At 38.4% G+C, this 18,623-nt stretch overlaps 1 protein-coding gene across 1 annotated transcript in view; it reads right to left on the bottom strand.

Moving 5' to 3' along the window:
* LOC127494444 (rho guanine nucleotide exchange factor 9-like) overlaps positions 1-18,623 on the bottom strand; it is a 49,029-nt gene that overhangs the window by 14,259 nt on the left and 16,147 nt on the right. Inside the window, 4 exon segments of the mRNA XM_051860365.1 lie at positions 6,578-6,646; positions 6,789-7,032; positions 8,760-8,891; positions 9,020-9,149. Of these exon segments, the coding sequence (XP_051716325.1) occupies positions 6,578-6,646; positions 6,789-7,032; positions 8,760-8,891; positions 9,020-9,149 (575 nt within the window).

Below are 18,623 nucleotides of genomic sequence, written 5' to 3'. Positions count from 1 at the left end.
AAACCAGACTCAAAGACAGATATAAGTAATCCAAACAGTAGATTTTTTTTTTTTTTTTTTTTTTTTTTTTTTTGTAGGTTGTGAATGGTGGTGATGATGATGATGATGATTATGATGGAGGAACTGGATGAAGCACACACCTCTTGAGAAAAACGGTGAGTATACAGGTAACCTTTATCCACAGGTCTCAGACAAGAAGATGAAGGAGATCATTGTAGAGATGAAGAAGAACTGGGTACACAGGGTAATCAACACAGCAGATAAACAAGTTTTACGAGCTGAGCCACCAAGATAAGTAGAGCATGTAAGGAGTCCACGTTTGAGGCCAGACAATGAGTGACTGAGAGGTGTGCACTTTTGTACTGATGCTGAGTGCTGCGGTGATGAGGAACTGGTCACGGTGATTAGAAGTCGGGAAAGAGTGAGCGCTGTGTGGGTGTGATGGGAGAGCCTGGCACGTCCGTGACACTAACGTTCTACCAGGCGACTATGAAGTAATTTGTTGTAAAAGTGGAAAAAGCACTCCAAGCAACTGAACTCCATATCGCAGTACATATTTCTTAAATTGAACAAAGACTGAGGTAATTGTTTTTGGTCCATCATCCCTCTTAAATAAGTCTAATCTCAGCTTTGTTATTGACAGGTGCACATCACTCCAAACTATCAAAAATTTGGGGAGAACGTGATCCAGCATGATCCAGTCTGTGAGATCTGCGGGTTCAGTGTAGATCTCTCTCAAGAAGAGAGTACTGGCAGTTTATGAGAGCTGCTGGAACATAATAATCATTCTGTGAACAGCATAAGGCAGAAGTGCATACCAGATCACTTCAAGCACTACTGTCACTGGAACATTTCACTGTATCAGTGGTCAAATAATGAAGGTGGAATCATATATCTTTCTATGATAAATAATTATTCAAGATTTTACATTTATTATACATGTGGTGGTAATCTGCATTTTGATTGACTGTGTCCTCAGTCTCTGTACATTTGATCCAACCAATGTATATGTTCAAAGAATGCTTTGATTACAAACAATAGGTAGATTCACTGGATCATGTTTAAGATCTGTAAAAATTTGTTCTGGGACCTGGTATGGATCAAAGTGATCAACGGGTATCTCTGTTCATCTGTTTTTGCATTGACTGCCATTACTTTGCCTCGCTAATAGTCATAAATATGGCAGATTAGTGGAAAAAGTGACATGACTGAAACAGATAAATACACCAGGGCAACAATAAGTGGACAGGAATATCACATATAAAAAGCAAGAAAGGTTTAAAGATTCACTAAGTCCAATAAGTTGAATCTGCTCTCAAAAAATTAAATAGCGCAACCATGATACACTTATGACTTGTTATTAGCAAAAATCACATTATGGTTCTAGACCACGTGTCAGAAGTTATAAGCAATATAACTGTCCCATTTTGAGCTGTTGGTGTTATAGTGTTTGTGTTTTAGAGTTTGAGTGACAAACCTTAAACTAAGTCTAGGGACCTTTAAGACCCCCAATAATCAATGTGCCAGATTTCACTACTTTCATTACAGTTATTATAAGAACTGCTATTGGCTGCTATAGGCTTCCACTACCTGAGAAGAATAGAAAAAAAAAAAAAGTAGAAAAATACTTAAGGAGTGCTTGGCCCCTATAAAATACAGCAATAATTTGAATATAAATCTGTTTACATATATAAAACATTGTTTACATATTTTTACAGAACATAAATTAGAAATCAATATGAATCCAATTTTATATCTTTTCATTGTTGCTTGAATATACACTAAACAAAATTATAAATGCAACACTTTTGTTTTTGCCCCCATTTTTCATGAGCTGAATTCAAAGATCTAAGACTTTTTCTATGTACACAAAAGGTCTATTTCTCTCAAATATTGTTCACAAATCTGCCTAAATCTGTGTTAGTGAGCACTTCTCCTTTGCCGAGATAATCCATCCACCTCACAGGTGTGGCATATCAAGCTGCTGATTAGACAGCATGATTATTGCACAGGTGTGCCTTAGGCTGGCCACAATAAAAGGCCACTCTAAAATGTGCAGTTTTATCACACAGCACAATGCCACAGATGTCGCAAGTTTTGAGGGAGCGTGCAATTGGCATGCTGACTCCACCAGAGCTGTTGCCCGTGAATTGAATGTTTATTTCTCTACCATAAGCCGTCTCCAAAGGCGTTTCAGAGAATTTGGCAGTACATCCAACCGGCCTCACAACCGCAGACCACGTGTAACCACACCAGCCCAGGACCTCAATATCCAGCATCTTCACCTCCAAGATCATCTGAGACCAGCCACCCGGACAGCTGCTGCAACAATCGGTTTGCATAACCAAAGAATTTCTGCACAAACTGTCAGAAACCGTCTCAGGGAAGCTCATCTGCATGCTCGTTGTCCTCATCGGGGTCTCGACCTGACTGCAGTTCGTCGTTGTAACTGACTTGAGTGGGAAAATGCTCACATTTGATGGTGTCTGGCACTTTGGAGAGGTGTTCTCTTCACGGATGAATCCCGGTTTTCACTGTACAGGGCAGATGGCAGACAGCGTGTATGGCGTTGTGTGGGTAAGCAGTTTGCTGATGTCAACGTTGTGGATCGAGTGGCCCATGGTGGCGGTGGGGTTATGGTAGGGGCAGGCGTATGTTATGGACAACGAACACAGGTGCATTTTATTGATGGCATTTTGAATGCACAGAGATACTGTGACAAGATCCTGAGGCCCATTGTTGTGCCATTCATCCACGACCATCACCTCATATTGCAGCATGATAATGCACGGCCAATGGTGGTCACACCAGATACTGACTGGTTTTCGGACCCCCCCAATACAGTAAAACTGCACATTTTAGAGTGGCCTTTTATTGTGGCCAGCCTAAGGCACACCTGTGCAATAATCATGCTGTCTAATCAGCATCTTGATATGCCACACCTGTGAGGTGGATGGATTATCTCGGCAAAGGAGAAGTGCTGGCTAACACAGATTTAGACAGATTTGTGAACAATATTTGAGAGAAATAGGCCTTTCGTGTACATAGAAAAAGTCTTAGATCTTTGAGTTCAGCTCATGAAAAATGGGGACAAAAACAAAAGTGTTGCATTTATAATTTTGTTCAGTGTATATTTGGACATCTGGCAAACAACACCTTAATTATCAGTTAAATGGTGAGAAATTTGTTAGAATAAAAATGAAGAACTATTCTTTATCCTAATTATTGCTATAATTGCTATAATGTTTAATTTAATGTCAGAACTATTCTGTGATTTCTCCTTCATGGCCCCTTAAAGGAGATTCCTAAATAGTAAAGATGCTACAAAAGTGTTTGCTGTTGAGTTATGAGGTAACATCTTTTTAAATACATAACCCTAATCTATACAACTGAATGATACATGATGAACAGCAGTAGTTAAAGTGGTTATAAGATGTGGAATCTAATTTCCTTGATATTTGGACATATATGAGGTATTTAGACAGTATTATAAAAACATACATTTGTTCCTTTTAGTAGTATGAAAAACAATTGGTATTTGAATTGTGATTAAATTGAACTGAGCCTTAAAGAACAAGAAATATTCAATTGTTGTGATTAAGACAAAGAATGTTAAATTAAATTGTGATTAAGGCAGAATGCGCCCTTTATTTTTGCCAAAGCTGTCAATCAATTCAGTTCAGCCAAGTTTATCAGTGAATGAGTTCTCCACTCCCACCAAAGCTCTGTTATAATCAATGATACCATCTCAATGAATCTGTTATTTACATTGTGTCTGCACTTTGCTGGTTATGATGAGGGCTTTTACATGAGTGCAGAACAAAAGAGAGTGCATAGAGTGCTTAACAAAACTCCAGTTGCACTCATGTGGTCACATGTATGCGAACATGTAACACCTTTAATGCAGTGGCGAAGCCAGAATTTTTTAGATGTGTGGACCTGGGTGAAATAGGGTGGACCTCAGTGCCTACTCTCAAACTAAAGTACATCATCTTACAATACATGGGATAAAAATAGGGAAGCATATCATGACAGCTAAAAATGGCATTATCAGTTTTTTGGCTGAAAGAGAAAAAGGTCAAAAATAGAGAAACTTCAAACAAGAGAATCAGCGAGATTCAGTTCACTCTTCTGCCAAAGATAAATGCATTTACACAGCAAGAAGAAAATATCTTGCTATATCAGTGAAAGTTGTGAAGTTAGTTAAATAGTTGATAGTATACAGTATATAGTTATATAGAGACTCAAACATACTGTAAGCTCACATGCAGTCATTTTTAAAGTTTTAAAGGGATAGTTCACCCAAAAACTGAAAATTACTTACTCACCATCAAGTTGTTCCAGACCTGTATGAGTTTCTTTCTTCTGTTGAACACAAAAGATATTTTGAAGAATGTTGGTAACCAGACAGCTGACCGTAGCCATTGACTTCGATAGTATTATTTTTCCTACTATGGAAGTCAATGGCTACTGTGAACTGTTTGATTACCAACATTCTTTAAAAATTGTTTGTGTTCAGCAGAAGAAAGAAACTACAGGTTTGGAACAACTTGAGGGTGAGTAAGTGATGACAAAATTTTCATGGGTGAACTATCCCTTTAACTATTAATTCTTAACCGTATTTATATTACATTTTATCTGTATATATTTGTTCATTTGAACTAAATGCTTAATATTAACTGTTAAACTAAGAATGTAATGGATTAAGGGTATAATAATTATATGATAATATAAAAATAATTTAAAATAATTAAAATAAACAATCATTGCTAAAAGCGAGACAATTTTGTCTTTAATAATCTTTTACTATGTAGTGACCTTTAACTCTTTCCCCCGCTATTGATGAGTTATCTCGTCTTTTATGAGAAAACGCTTTCCATGTTTTCACTGTTGGGTAGGGGACGCTATTACGCATCTTTTGAAAGAGTACTAACTCCTGATCAAAACACAGGTGAAGAAGATGCAGAAACAAGTGATAGCATATGTAAGTAGATGAAATCTGCAATCATCATCATTAAACAGCATATAAATCAAAACTGCCTAATGTTACTGAATGAAATGTCAACCCAAGATGAGCTATAGGACTGTGCAAGCTTTGGGGGTGTTGATGGACTCAATCTACTCCATCTATGTTTTGATCATTGTTCTGAATCTGATCCAGATGTAGTCTTTGGCAAAAACATGATTTTCTCAGCCTTTTCACAGCAGATCCAGTTTCAGTTTGAGATCTCCTACCCAGAACATAACCTGCACTAGATCAGGTTAGCTGTGGAGCATAGTTACTATGGCGATGAACACAGCTAAAAGCTGATAGCACTTTAACGATAGCATTTTAACGAAACCTAAAGCTAACTAAACTGAAACATACCTGGCTAGCCACCTAAACTGGATTCATGTTATAGACCCCAGATGTTCTCAATTCAAATCCAAACACAACATAACATGACACGTATGTCTTGAGATAATCCTCATAGAGTGGCATTACATGCTGCTTTGCTAAAGCTAAAGGATATCTGGGATCAGATTGTGTCGCGATAATGATGATGCAATGTTTTCCAAAGTCATTTGAAAACATTGGGAAGTTCAACCAATAGAAATTGGATCTCAGGTATGGTGGGTGGGTACAGAGGGTAGAGATGATGAGTAAAGACCAATTGGAGACTGTTTTACAGCAGAATTGTGCTTGGATTGAAGAATAGAAGCACGCGACTAGAAGATCAGCACTCATCCACCAGGATCTAAATTCATGTATTTGAGCTATTATTGTCATGCATGCAGGATTTTTCATCTTTCCCACAAAAAATAATTTTGTGTCTCATTTGATTGGGTGGACCAGCCATCAATCTGAGTGGGCCAGTGCCACCCTGGCCCTTATTTAGCCTTACCACTGCTTTGATGCAATGGGAGTAGATTAGTTAAGGGTTAATAATAATGGGTCCGTCCAGTACCTAATGGTAAATAAACAAAGCTATAGATTGTGAAATTGAACATTTCTCATTCTTTTACTGCTCAGCATTCTATATTAGTTTACTGTTAGTTTGAGTCCCGACTCAAGATCCTTTCCCAGTCTTGTTTCTCTCTTTCCTCTCCCATTGCTTATTGACTCTTCAATTCTGTCCTATCTAGTAAGAGCAAAGAAGCCCAAAAATAACTTTTCAGTGGAATGGCCCACCAAAATTTGGTAAAATTAATTGGACTTGCAGTGCTACATTCGAATGATAATACATTCTCTGAGAGGGCATTTGATTATAACCTTATCTCATTCAGCTGTAAAGCCTTGTATGCAAACAATGCAACATGAATGCGCTATGTATTTTAGAAAAAAAGGCTCATTATTATTACTGAAAGTGTTGAGTAGAGATACTGTGACAATATGGAATTACTGTAATTCTGACAGTTGGGTCACTACTTTTCTTAGATACTGTCCAAACGCTGACAATGACTCCAAGGAGAAAAAGAAGAAAAAATTACGTGTATTCTTGTCTACACTAGCTTACTAGAGTAAAGCAACAATGATAAGACAGGTGTTAAAAATAGAAAAATGTTGAATTCACCTGGTATCGCTTTGTTGTCTCACCTTTCTGTTTGGTCACTTTACGCACTGTCATGGCAGCTTGTCGTTTCTGATATTCAGAAATTTCAAAACCTAAACAAAACCAACAAGAACAGCAGCAGAATATATGAGGGAGGATAGCAAGTGTATTTTTGTGCCATTAATAACATATGGAAATCCTTTTGAAGCAGCAATGATACATAAAATAAATACATGAGAATTTATGCCAATTTACCAATTTTTTCATCCTCTTGGACCATCTTGCGCTCCTCATGGAAAGCCCTCAGCCAGCGAATCTTCTCTTCTGGTTTCTTGGCCAGAAAGATGTGAATCTCGTCGCTGTCTCTGTTGTGCAGCTTGAAAGCATTTTTCACACTGACGTTAAAGTCGTCGTCCCGTCCATCAATAGCATCTCTCACTGTATACCTATCCATGTCAATACGTCCTTTGTAGTAAAGTATGTCCCGTCGTATCAGGTCCTGAGAAGAGATACAGTGCTCACTAAAGGTGGCTTTCAATGACCAGAACAGAATCAAACCCAAACAGAATCAAAACCATCTTTGCAACAAGACTATGTTTAAATGGAATAAATACAGGATATATGATTTACATCTACAGTAGTGCCTGAGCATCATGCCATGCATTTACATTGAGTGTAAATTCAATGCTCGTGATCGTGCTTGCAGCAGCTGGCTGGAAGCAATGATTTATAGAAAAAAGGTTAAATTAGTAGAATTTTTTTTTTTTTTTTTTACACAGACCTATCCGTAATTCTTTTTTTCTTTTTTTTATGCAATGAATGTTTGTGAGGTCAAATGTTGTTTTTCAATGTAATGTGATACATTAAATTCTTTATATTCATTGTGATTTATTTTAATCTTTTGACAGTCATGAAAAATATTAGATGCAAAAAGAAAAAGATGCCAGTTTAAAGATGTTGGGAAAGAATGCTGATGGAGCAAAAGCATGTTGGAAAGCATAAATATGGGCAAAACAAAGACTATTGATTGTCATAAATTATGTCTTACTTAGGGCAAAAGTGTGAATGTTTGCTAAATATTGGTTTTAGAAGAGAAAAAACAAACAAACAAACAAAAAAAAACAACGGAAAAGATGCAATGAGCAGATTTGTTGTAACATATTTTGTGTTATCTTATTATTTGGCAGATTTAACATGGTGACGTTAAAGCGTGATAAAGATCATGTAAAGTGTGTCTCAAATGCTTGAGAGTTGGCATCTCTAACTATGTCCAAAATGAATTCACTTGTAAAATATCTGCAACTGCTACTTTGTGTTATTTCATAGTTATTTCAATAAGGATAAATCATGTATACAAAATTACAGCTCTGAAAAGCTTTAGATGTAGGATGCATTTCTAACATCTATACTCTTTTTTGGTTTATTTACACAGTAAAGAGCAGAGGGTGAGAAACTATACCTCTCCTTGGTTACAGTAGATAAACAGAGAATATTTGTTTTCGAAATGACTTCATTTAAAATTAAACACTTCAAGCTTTCTAAAGAAATATCTCTCATGTCTGTGCAGCAAGTATTCGCTGAGTTTCAGTTCCTTTTTGAAACGCGTTACTACTGGAGCTGCCAGTTTGCTTAGTTTCAAATGATTATTAAACAGCAAGTACAAACTATGTAAAAGCGGCAGCCCTTCTGGCGCACTCAGTGTCCGAATTCACTCACTTGTTTTCATTCACTCCTTCAGGTGGACTATATTAGTGGGGTAACGTAGGGAATAGTGAATGAGGGTATAAGGGATGATTTCGAACACAGCACTAGTTTTCTAGTGTGTGCCAGTTTGTTCCCTTATTACTAATTATGTTCAGCTGTTGTTCATTTAGTTACCTCATTACTCTCTGTGTATTTAAGCCCTTAGTTTTTCTGTGTCATCAATGTTTAGTGTGAGTGTGCTATTTTGATTCCCATGTTTTCCGTAATGGATTTATTATTATTAAAAGATTGATTTGTTCTATTCCTTGTGATCATGCACTTCATTATGGCCACTGTATGTGACAGAATTTTGGATGCAGTTCTAATTTAAAATCAGATTTTGAGATTCAAATCTGGCAATATAAATTAAGAAATGCTTATGAGTTTAATTTTGTCTATGAGCCTTTTTTTTTTGTTTTGTTATCAGTGTTTACACATTTATTTATTTTTCATATTGTTAAACCCTTTGTAAATGTTATGTACCTTTTTGCACAAGACCAGCTGATGATCAAAAAGGAAGAAGACTCGCTGCTGACTCCTGCCATAAGGCTGATAGATCCATGACATCTCACCCGTGTAGATCAGCTCTGAACTTCTGTCCAGAATGTCATCACCCTAAGGAAAAACAAAACAAAACTTAACAGTCAAGGCAGACAAACTAGGATTGGCAGTGGATACCCTAAAGAAGCTTTTATTAATATTTATTAATATTTTAAAGTTGAATTCCACACCACTAAACACACCTCCCAGTCCAACACTGAGGCTTGCCATTGGGCGATCTTGTCAATGTTCTCCAGTCTTCTTTTGCGCTCATTAATTTGCTGGGTGACGTTCCTCATGACTGCAAGTGCTGCTGCCACATAGCGGTAATCACTGTTGGGGGCATAAAGAACCACAGACTATTGATATATTATATATTGAATGCATATCTATAACTATATAACAAATACAACATGGTTTGGTAATGAGTCAATTAAAGACATACACAATCTGAATAAAATAACACACAAACAATACACTGCTGTACACTGTAAAACCTAACAAATGTCCTAACACTTTCTATTTGACTTTAATGTACATTAATTCATTTTAATTGTAAAAATATAGGACTCTGTACTGTTTGTGTACTATGCCTTTGTTATTCACAAAGATAAATTGATTATATTAGACAGAACTTAAATGAATGAGTTACATCTTGGGCCATATTCAGAATTAAGAGAAACTCTTAAAAGTAATGGGTGCGTCAGTCCTAAATATTTGCTCTAAGAGTATTTCATAAAGCATTTTATCGCTAAAACTAGCTCCTAAATCTGTGAAAAGTTAAGAGTAGTCAAGAGGACTCCTAAGTCACTAAAACCAAATCACAAACAATCCTAAAATAGCTGTTGCCGGCAATCCGCCTCAGCAATCCGTCCAAAGACTGTTGAGGCAATAGGCAACAGAGCCTTGGGTGCTGAGCCTTATCTTCATAAATGCGCTATATATTTTGTTTTCTATATATTAATCAGGATCATAACATAAAGGCTCATTTATGTACAGGCAAATGTATTGAATGATGGAGAATAAAACATTGCGGTCAAGTTGAAAATAATGTCCTATCGTTAGCGCTAATAGTCTTGTGGGCAGCTCGGGTGACCCGAGTTCGAGTTCCAGCTCGTGGACTTTTCAAGCTCCCACCCCCTCAGAAGCTCAGAATTTAGTATTTCCCCATATCCTTAGAATAGAAACCAGCCGAGAGTGAGGAGTCGGGGTGGCGGAGGGATGCAGAAAACTGTCACGGTAACTGAGTTAGCTGTGTATATATGCCTCCTTTCGAGCTGATTACATTCAAGAGGCTGATAATTAGCTAAACATATACTTCTTTAATTGGTGACACTTAGACTACATTTTAAAATCTTTATTTGAATATGGTAAAATTTTTATTTTAAAACCTTTATTTGAATATGGCAACATGATACCTCATTCTACAATATTTCTGTGATTAAATCACTGACAGAGACCCCTCCCCTATCAGCCAAGCACTGTGGGCATAGTTAGTAAGCGTGTTGACATCATCCATAGCAATGAGGTCAACCCCGGCCTTACTCTTAGCTTGACTTCTCTCTATTCCTTCGTAAAAGTTGGTGTGAGCAGAATAGGTTTTAAAAGAAAAATCTTAGCCAAGAACTTTTACTGCTATTTAGGAGAACTCTTAGTGGCAGTGGTGTAATGTAACAAAGTAATAATATTCGTTACAGTACTTAGGTATTTTTTGGGAGAATCTGTACTTTACTTGACGTTTAATATCAAATATCGTTTAAGTACAAAAAATATCACATACTTTAAAACTTTTATCCAAGTAACATTCTAAACAGTGACTTCAACTTCTACCAAAGTCATTTTCTGGTAAGATATCTATACTTTTACTCAAGTATGGTTTTCGAGTATTTTATACACCACTGCTTAGTGGTAAGATAAATTCTTTCTAGTTGCTTTCCTTCAGACTTTATCAGCAAATGCTGAAATTAAGTTATTTTATGAGATTTTGCACAAGATTAATACAGGGGGAGATTTGTTAGTGTTTAATGTTCTGTTATGTTTGGTTTTAAAAGGGTTTCTGTTGTGTCTGCATTTTGGGGAGGTTACCATTATGCTCAAGAATAGAGCCTGCATTTTGGTTGAGGATAGGTTTACAATCGTTAAAACTACAGACTGCTTTATTTAAACAGCAATAACTGCACTGATAGTCTCTCTGTTGGTTATATTAGCACATATTACACCATGTGCAGAATTATTTGCAAGTTGATTTTCTGATTATTATTTTTTTTCCAAGCACATTTTACCAATTCCAAACCACATCAATCTTAATAACTACTATTCATTTTGTATTTAATCATTTATAAGTGATATATAATAGTTCACAAAGCCTGGGAATGAAAAACACCTTCATTTTCATCATCAGTAATTAATTATGCACACCATATTCAGATGTGCATAATTGTTAGGCAGGTTTTCTTTTATTATTATTTTTTATTTATTATATTATTATTATTTGTTATGTTTTCTTTAGAATTTTACAGGCAAAATGAGAAAAAAAAAGAGATTTAACTCAAACTGAAAAGTCAAAAATTATTAAATGCTCATGAGAAGGATGTAATAGTAATGCAATACTAGAAATTGCAAAGTTAAGGCATAACCAATGGACAGCAAAACACTTATTGGGTCAGCAGGGTCAGACAAAAACAGGTGGAGAAGAAAAGACACATGTTAATTGCAAAAGAATAAAGAATTAAGGTGATGTCACGATCACCTGCAGCACGAATATTTTTTCTTTTCTTGTGTTTCGATCTTTTTTTTTGGTTTTTGTCACCTTCACCATGGACATTTCTGTAGTCCGTTTGTTGTGCCTTGAGCAGGGAGATCGCTCCCTTGAGCAACATCTAAGTGAGTTTTTAGAGCTTGCCCATCTAACACACTTCCCGGACGAGGCCCTGTGTTTCTTCCTCTACCCAGGACTTAACACCATGACAAGGGCTAAATTGTCTGGGAAAGGACCTCGTGGGAGCTTTGCCGCATACGTAGAGTGGGTGCTGGATTCCTGCGGATCTGCCTTCTGCGTCAGCCCAGCAGATGACGACCCCAGCCCCACTCCTACCCCAGCGCCCAGCCAGAAACCAGTCAGCAGCACGGAACGGTTGCCTGCACCCACCGCAGACAGAGGGCCCGACTCTGCCGCGATGAGAGAGCCAGCGTCTACAAGAGCGACTGAGCGGAACATCACTCGGGAAGCAGAGCCTTGCACGTCAGACCAGGTGTGTGAACCGTCAACACCATCCGTCCTTGTGGGAGTCATAGTGGAGTACGAGGGTATGGAAGAGAGCCCCGCCCACACTCCCGCCACTGAGAGTGAGTATCTGTTGACTTTAATGGACAGTTGTTTTGTATTTGGAGAGGAGGATTCCTTACCTCCTTTGATTCCGCCTGAATCTTCGTCTTCAGCATCAGACCTGCTAACCCCTCCCAACCTCCCTCTCCCACCTCCTCTCCAATCGGCTAACCAAAACTTATTGTCCCTTGTCAGTCCCACTGTCCCTCCTCAGTCTATTTCCCAACCCTCAACAGTTCTGGCTACCCAATCTCCGATGTCTTCCATCAGCCCCTCTGTTTCTCTTCTGCCTACTCTCAGTGGCGCGGATCCACCTCAGGCCTTCAGTGCGCCAGCTCCACCTGGAAGTGGGTACACCAAGGCTCCGCCTTCGGCCTCTGATCTCGTCACTCCACTTTGGCCCGTCGCCCTGATTCCTTCGCTCCTTCCTCCCTCAGCTCCAGCAAGGACCGTTGAGCGTTCGGCTTCACCGGGCTCCTTCAGTACATCAGCTGCGCCAGGGTCAGACATCGCCAGCACATCGCCATGGACTTGCGGGTCGTTCACTATGCTCCGACCCTCCACCCCTATGGCTCAGTTTGGCTCCGCCTTCCCTCAGACTCCGCTGTTGCCCTCAGTCGCTCCAGTTCCTCCTCAGCCCTTCGGTACCCTGCTTCCACCTCGGGGGGTCGTCGCTGCTGCTTAGTCACGGCCGCCTAAGCCTCCAGTGTCGTTCCGCTCCATCGGCTCTCTGTCTGCGTGGTGGGTCCCACATCCATCGGCTTCCTTGCCTACACTCGTCCCCAGGTTGGCATTGAGACCCTCACCACCTTGGCTCCTCCCTCCATCAACACCGCAGTGGGACGCCATCCTGGCTGTGGCCTGGATAGTCATCTGGCTCTTCCTGCTTGTGGCCACTAACTGGATCATTCCTCCACCTAAACCACCCTGGACATATTTGTTTTTTTTTCCCCCTCTCCTGGACTCTCGTCCTTCACCAGAGCCGCTTGCCTCCTTCTTCTGCCGGCGCGAGGTCGCGCCTTTCCGGGAGGGGGCGTAATGTCACGATCACCTGCAGCACTACATCACCCAGAATCCACCCTGGTCTACCACCTGCACTCGTTCGTCAATCACCACCAGCTGTCTTCTATCACCTCATCACCCCAGCACCAGATATATGTTTCTCTGTTTCATTCTCTGTTTGTCGGGTATTGTCTATGTATATCGGTTGTGTGTTCCTACCAGTTCCTATCTGGATTCCCTGTGGATTATTAAAGACTGCTTGAACTTTCATCTTCTTCGTCATTTGTATGTTTATCACAACCAAGTTGTGACAGGTGAAGAATTAAGTGTGAAACCATCAGGAACATTTTAGTCTTCAGCGCCACCATTTTCCAGAACTGCAACCTACCTGGAGTCTCCAGGAGTGCAAGGTGTCAGGATCTCAGAGACTTAGGTTAGGTAAAGAATCCTAAAAAATGACCCCCACTTAATAAGAATCACAAGCTGTAGTGTTGTAAAATACATGAATACTGTTTTTTATTTATTTATTTTTTTTAATAGGCTTTATAGACAGACAGATTGAGAGTGACTCTTGAAGGACCAGCACCACATCCTCTTGTGCCACTGTTTGAAGAATTTATCTTCCAGAATCTGGCAGTAAGGTGTAGGAGTTCACTTTTAGTCCATCTCCTATCCTGAAAAGTCCATCTTGCAGATATAGAATAAAAATTATCTTCCAAAACAGTGGCACAAGAGAATGTAGTGCTGGTCTTTCAAGAGTTTTCTGTCAATTGGTCATGCTTTAACTTTGCAATTTCTAGTATTAGTATTGCATCCTTCTCATGAGCATTTAATAATTTTTGTCTGAGTTAAATCTTTTTTTTTTTTTTTTTGGCTCATTTTGACTGTAAAAGAAAACCTGCCTAATAATTATGCACACCTGAATATGAGGCGTTTTTCATTCCCAGCCTTCATGAACAATTATATATCACTTATAAATTATTATTGAATATTGTTAAATTAGTAGTAATTATTGAATAGTAGTTATTAAGATTGATGAGGTTTGGAATTGGTAAAATGTGCTTGGAAAAAAAAAATATGATCAGAAAATCAATTTGCCTCATAATTCTGCACACAGTGTATGTGTGCTATTGCCAGCTGGATGATTGAAGCACTTAATTTACTGGAGTAACCCTTCTATGGTCTTTTTTAAAGGGGATCTATTATGCCCCTTTTCACAAGATGAAAGTCTTGTGAAAAGTCTCTGGTGTCCCCAGAATGTGTCTGAAGTTTCAGCTCAAAATACCCCACAGATCATTTATTATACCTTGTCAAATTTGCTTATATTTGGGTATGAGCAAAAACACACCATTTTTGTGTGTCCCTTTAAATGCAAATGAGCTGCTGCTCCCAGCCCCCTTTCCAGAAGAGGACCAAGCTTTTAGTCTTTCTCTGGATTGAATAAAGTCATTTTCATATAGAGAGATATAATAATTTAGATCACCTGTTTGCTCTGTTTTTACAGCAAAACTAATCTACTCTCATCCACTTTTCTTCATTCTTGTAGTGAAGTTTTTGTCTGTATGGTGATTGGATTCACTGTTTTGGAACTTGAACTTGAGAATGCAATGCATCTGGTGTGCGGCATGTCGCTTCTTGTTCGCTTCTCACATAGCCTATATTTGAAATAAGTATAAGGCAGGTGTGTCCAACCCTGGTCCTGGAGGGCTACCGCTAGTGCTGTAGAGTCCGGACTCGAGACATTTTTCTATTGTCTCGGACTTGTCTTGGACTCGTTGCATTTGCACTCAGACTTGTCTCGGGCTTGGTCACTTTTATCTGATATGAACATGTTATTTAGCGATGGGCAACGAAACGTGCCATTAAACGGGGCGTGGGGCTGCAGACCGACAGCCTCTGTTCTCTCTGTCGCTCATGTGTCGGCTCCTCTAACGTAGCACAGACATGAGCGTGGGCACACACGCATACACACACAGCGGTCGCGGTGAAGTGAAGAAGCGTTCTAAGTACGTGCAATAAAAACTTAGTGAGTAAAAAGACAAAATGTATATATACTATGTATGTATATATACTATATACTATTATATGACTTTGCTGCTGTAAACTTCAATGTTGCTGCTATAGAAACAACATTTAGTTATATTCAAATATTCTATTCAAATCCTGTAATGCAGTGGTTCCCAAACTGGGGTAGCCTACGTGACAGAGGGGGTACACAAACAAAATGCTGAGTTTTGCCGTTCATTTAATTCTACCCCACCTTAAAATAACATTAAAACGAAGCATGCATTTCTAAAAAATGAAATGTCGTTAATACATGACATCTAATCAAATTACCTCACCTTTTGCTGTCAAAACTGACTGTATCCACACAAGCAGCGTATGAGAAGTTGCGTGCAGAATACAAATCGCGCTGCATTAGCCTACTGCCGTTCTCCACAATAATTGATTTCGGTGGAAACGCGGCTAATGTAGGCTACCATTGTAAAAGTGGGGTTTTAGCACTTACTAGCATGAAGAACAAATAGCCTCGATTTATTTAAGACTTAAACTCTCTTGATACAAAAGCACCCTGTGTGCGTTCTTGTTTTTAATATTGATAACATATTATACAAGCAAAAATGCAATTTTTCCTAAATATCCACATGATTGCAAACGTGACATTGATTTTATATAACAGTTCAACAAACAAAAGGGTAATATTAAGCGAAGTACATGTTAAACACTGTATTGTTTGCTGTATTTTGCTAAATAATAGTTCCAACAAAACAAAATAATAGTTTCGATGAAAGCAACAGCAGAACTGCAACTCACAGCAATGTTTTGTGAACGAATCTGTTACTGTGAACAAATCATAAGAGCCAATGATTCAATTACCCATTCATAAATACAGCCACTTGGTTCATTACTGAATGAATGAATGACTCGATGACTTAGCGCCACCTACTGGCGGTTTTAGTTCAATATTTAAAGTATCACGTCATTTTAACATCATTGCTTATTTCTCTATAGGACATTTTTAATTTAAAACATTGTTTATTTTATAAAGGTAAAGGTATAAAGGTAAAAAAAAACACTTTAACGAACAATCAGTTTGAGGGGGAAAATATTGTTCCTTAATGGAAAAGGTGTGATTGCAGCAGTCTAAGTTGAAGAGAGGGGGTATGCGACTGCAAAATGTTTGGGAACCACTGCTGTAGTAAATTTAAAAACAACCAGGCAGCTAATATGCACACCTAATTGTTTATTTTTTATCGCAAGTCATCGTCATTGCAAAAAAAAAAAAAAAAAAAAAAAAAACACTGGTTTATTATTTTTGTTACTTTGTAGGCCTACTATGGATTCTTTTGGACGAGTAATAAGGTCAGTTCTTTGGTGACACCTGTGTTGCTTGTTATTTTTTTACATTTTCCATTGGTAGCCCAGAATGTGATTGATACACTATAAAAAAAAAGACTGAAAATGTGAAGTTGCACTTCAGCTTTATGTGACTTTAGTGAAATTGCTGTACCTAAACCTGTCTTGACTGTCTCATTTGGACTCGGACTTGACTTGGACTCGAACCTTTTGGACTTGGACTTGACTTGGACTTTAACCTCTTTGGACTCGGACTTGACTTGGACTCGAACCTTTTGGACTTGGACTCGACAAAGGTGGACTTGACTACAGCCCTAGCTACCGCCCTGCAGATTTTAGCTCTAACCTGAATCAAACACACCTGAACCAGCTAATCAAGTTCAGGGCTGCTTGATAATTACAGACAGGTGTGTTGGAGCAGGGTTGGAACTGAAATCTGCAGGACGGTAGCCCTCCAGGAGCAGGGTTGGACACCCCCTGGTATAAGGTTTACCATGGGGTTTAGCTTTCCTGAACAGCTTTTAAGAAATTCACTGTATAAGCTAAAGTTAGATCTCTTGCTCCAATAACAGACAGTTAATCAGATAAGAGAAATAAGAGTTCCAAATTTAGACTAACATATTATGTTTACATCTATGCTAGTTATACACAGTGTAGTCATCAGTTACAGTATAGGAATGTTTAGCTAATGCAGGGTAATGTGAAATACACCTTTTGGACCACACTATCTGCCACATTGAATAAATAACCATTAAGTATTACTTAAGGGTTTCTTTAGGTGAAACGTCATAAACCCTAAGAATTTCCCTTAAGTATATATTTTTCACTTAAGTAATCCCTTAAAAATCGATAAGTGTTGCATAAAGCCCCTTAACAGTAATTTCCCTAAGTATAACACAAGGTTCGAAAAACTTAACCTTAAGTGTTACACGGAGTGAGCAGGTTCAATCCAAGTCTTCTAACGAGACACGATAGACCGCTTTATATGATAAATAAATTGTAATTTAGGCGTTTATTCACATAAACATTGATGAAATTACATATGTAGCACATGTGGTCAACGGAAGCGCAAACGTGCGTGCATCACGCGCAAAAACAAACCTCATTGGTTCTTGCGCTTGCGCGCACTTTCGAGCTTCTGAAACAGCCTTATTCATATGGATGTCTTTCAATGAATGGGCATAAATGATGAGAATATTAAAAATATCTTTATTTGTTATTCAAATATGAATGAATGTCTTGTGAGTTTGGAACGACATGAGGGTAAGTGAATCTCAATTTTGAGTAAACTATCAATTTGAGTTTCTCGTCTGGTCTTTCTCTTTCATATTTGGTTTTATTTTTTTGTTTTCTTTATCCATCTTATGTTGTTTTCTGTGAAAACATGTCGCGATCGGTATTAACAAATAACGTGTCCATGGCAACAGTAGAAATTTATAACGGCAAAACCTGGGTTGCTGTCGTGAAACACTTCACGGTTTCCCTTACCTAAGAGAACACTTTAAGGGATTATATGCAACACCCTTAAGTCATTCCCTTAGTTAAGGGGAAATCACGCCTTAAGTGTCATACTTAAGGGAAAAACTTAAGATGTTTTATGCAACCGGGCACAGCAGTTTTTACTAAACAGGGCAAATTAGCATGAGAATCCCATAAAAGCGCAGATGGGAGTGGAAAGTTCTGCAGGCGATCTACTGACAATGTGCAAATTAAATAACACAGACGCAGCAGCTCATTTCCATAATGACCAACGCAAATTACCAAGAGCAGAGCAAATTAGCATAGGGTCACAGCAAATTAAAAATAACGTGGCTTGATAATCAATACTTTCAGGTTAACGTCTTCCTCTGGTATTCCAAATAAATTAATACGAGTGGAGAAAGTTCTCTCCCGTCTGTCACATTCTCTGTGGTTCCTCCTCCTAGCAGCCATGTCAAGCGTTAAATGGGTTGAGATGTTTTTTCAGCGTTAAATAATAAATTCACTACTGCAAACCTTATGCATTGCATGATTCATTTTAAATACTATCCTCCCATAAATTTTGTGTCTGAAAGTGAAACTCTTACAAATGCATATGAAAGAAGGTCACTGGCAAAAATAACTGTGTCCATGCCTTTTCATCA

This window comes from Ctenopharyngodon idella, chromosome 14, assembly GCF_019924925.1.
Source record: "Ctenopharyngodon idella isolate HZGC_01 chromosome 14, HZGC01, whole genome shotgun sequence".
NCBI classification, from domain to species: Eukaryota; Metazoa; Chordata; class Actinopteri; order Cypriniformes; family Xenocyprididae; genus Ctenopharyngodon; species Ctenopharyngodon idella.
The sequence above is the reverse complement of the archived record's forward strand: the minus strand, read 5'-3'. Positions and strand labels throughout refer to the sequence as shown.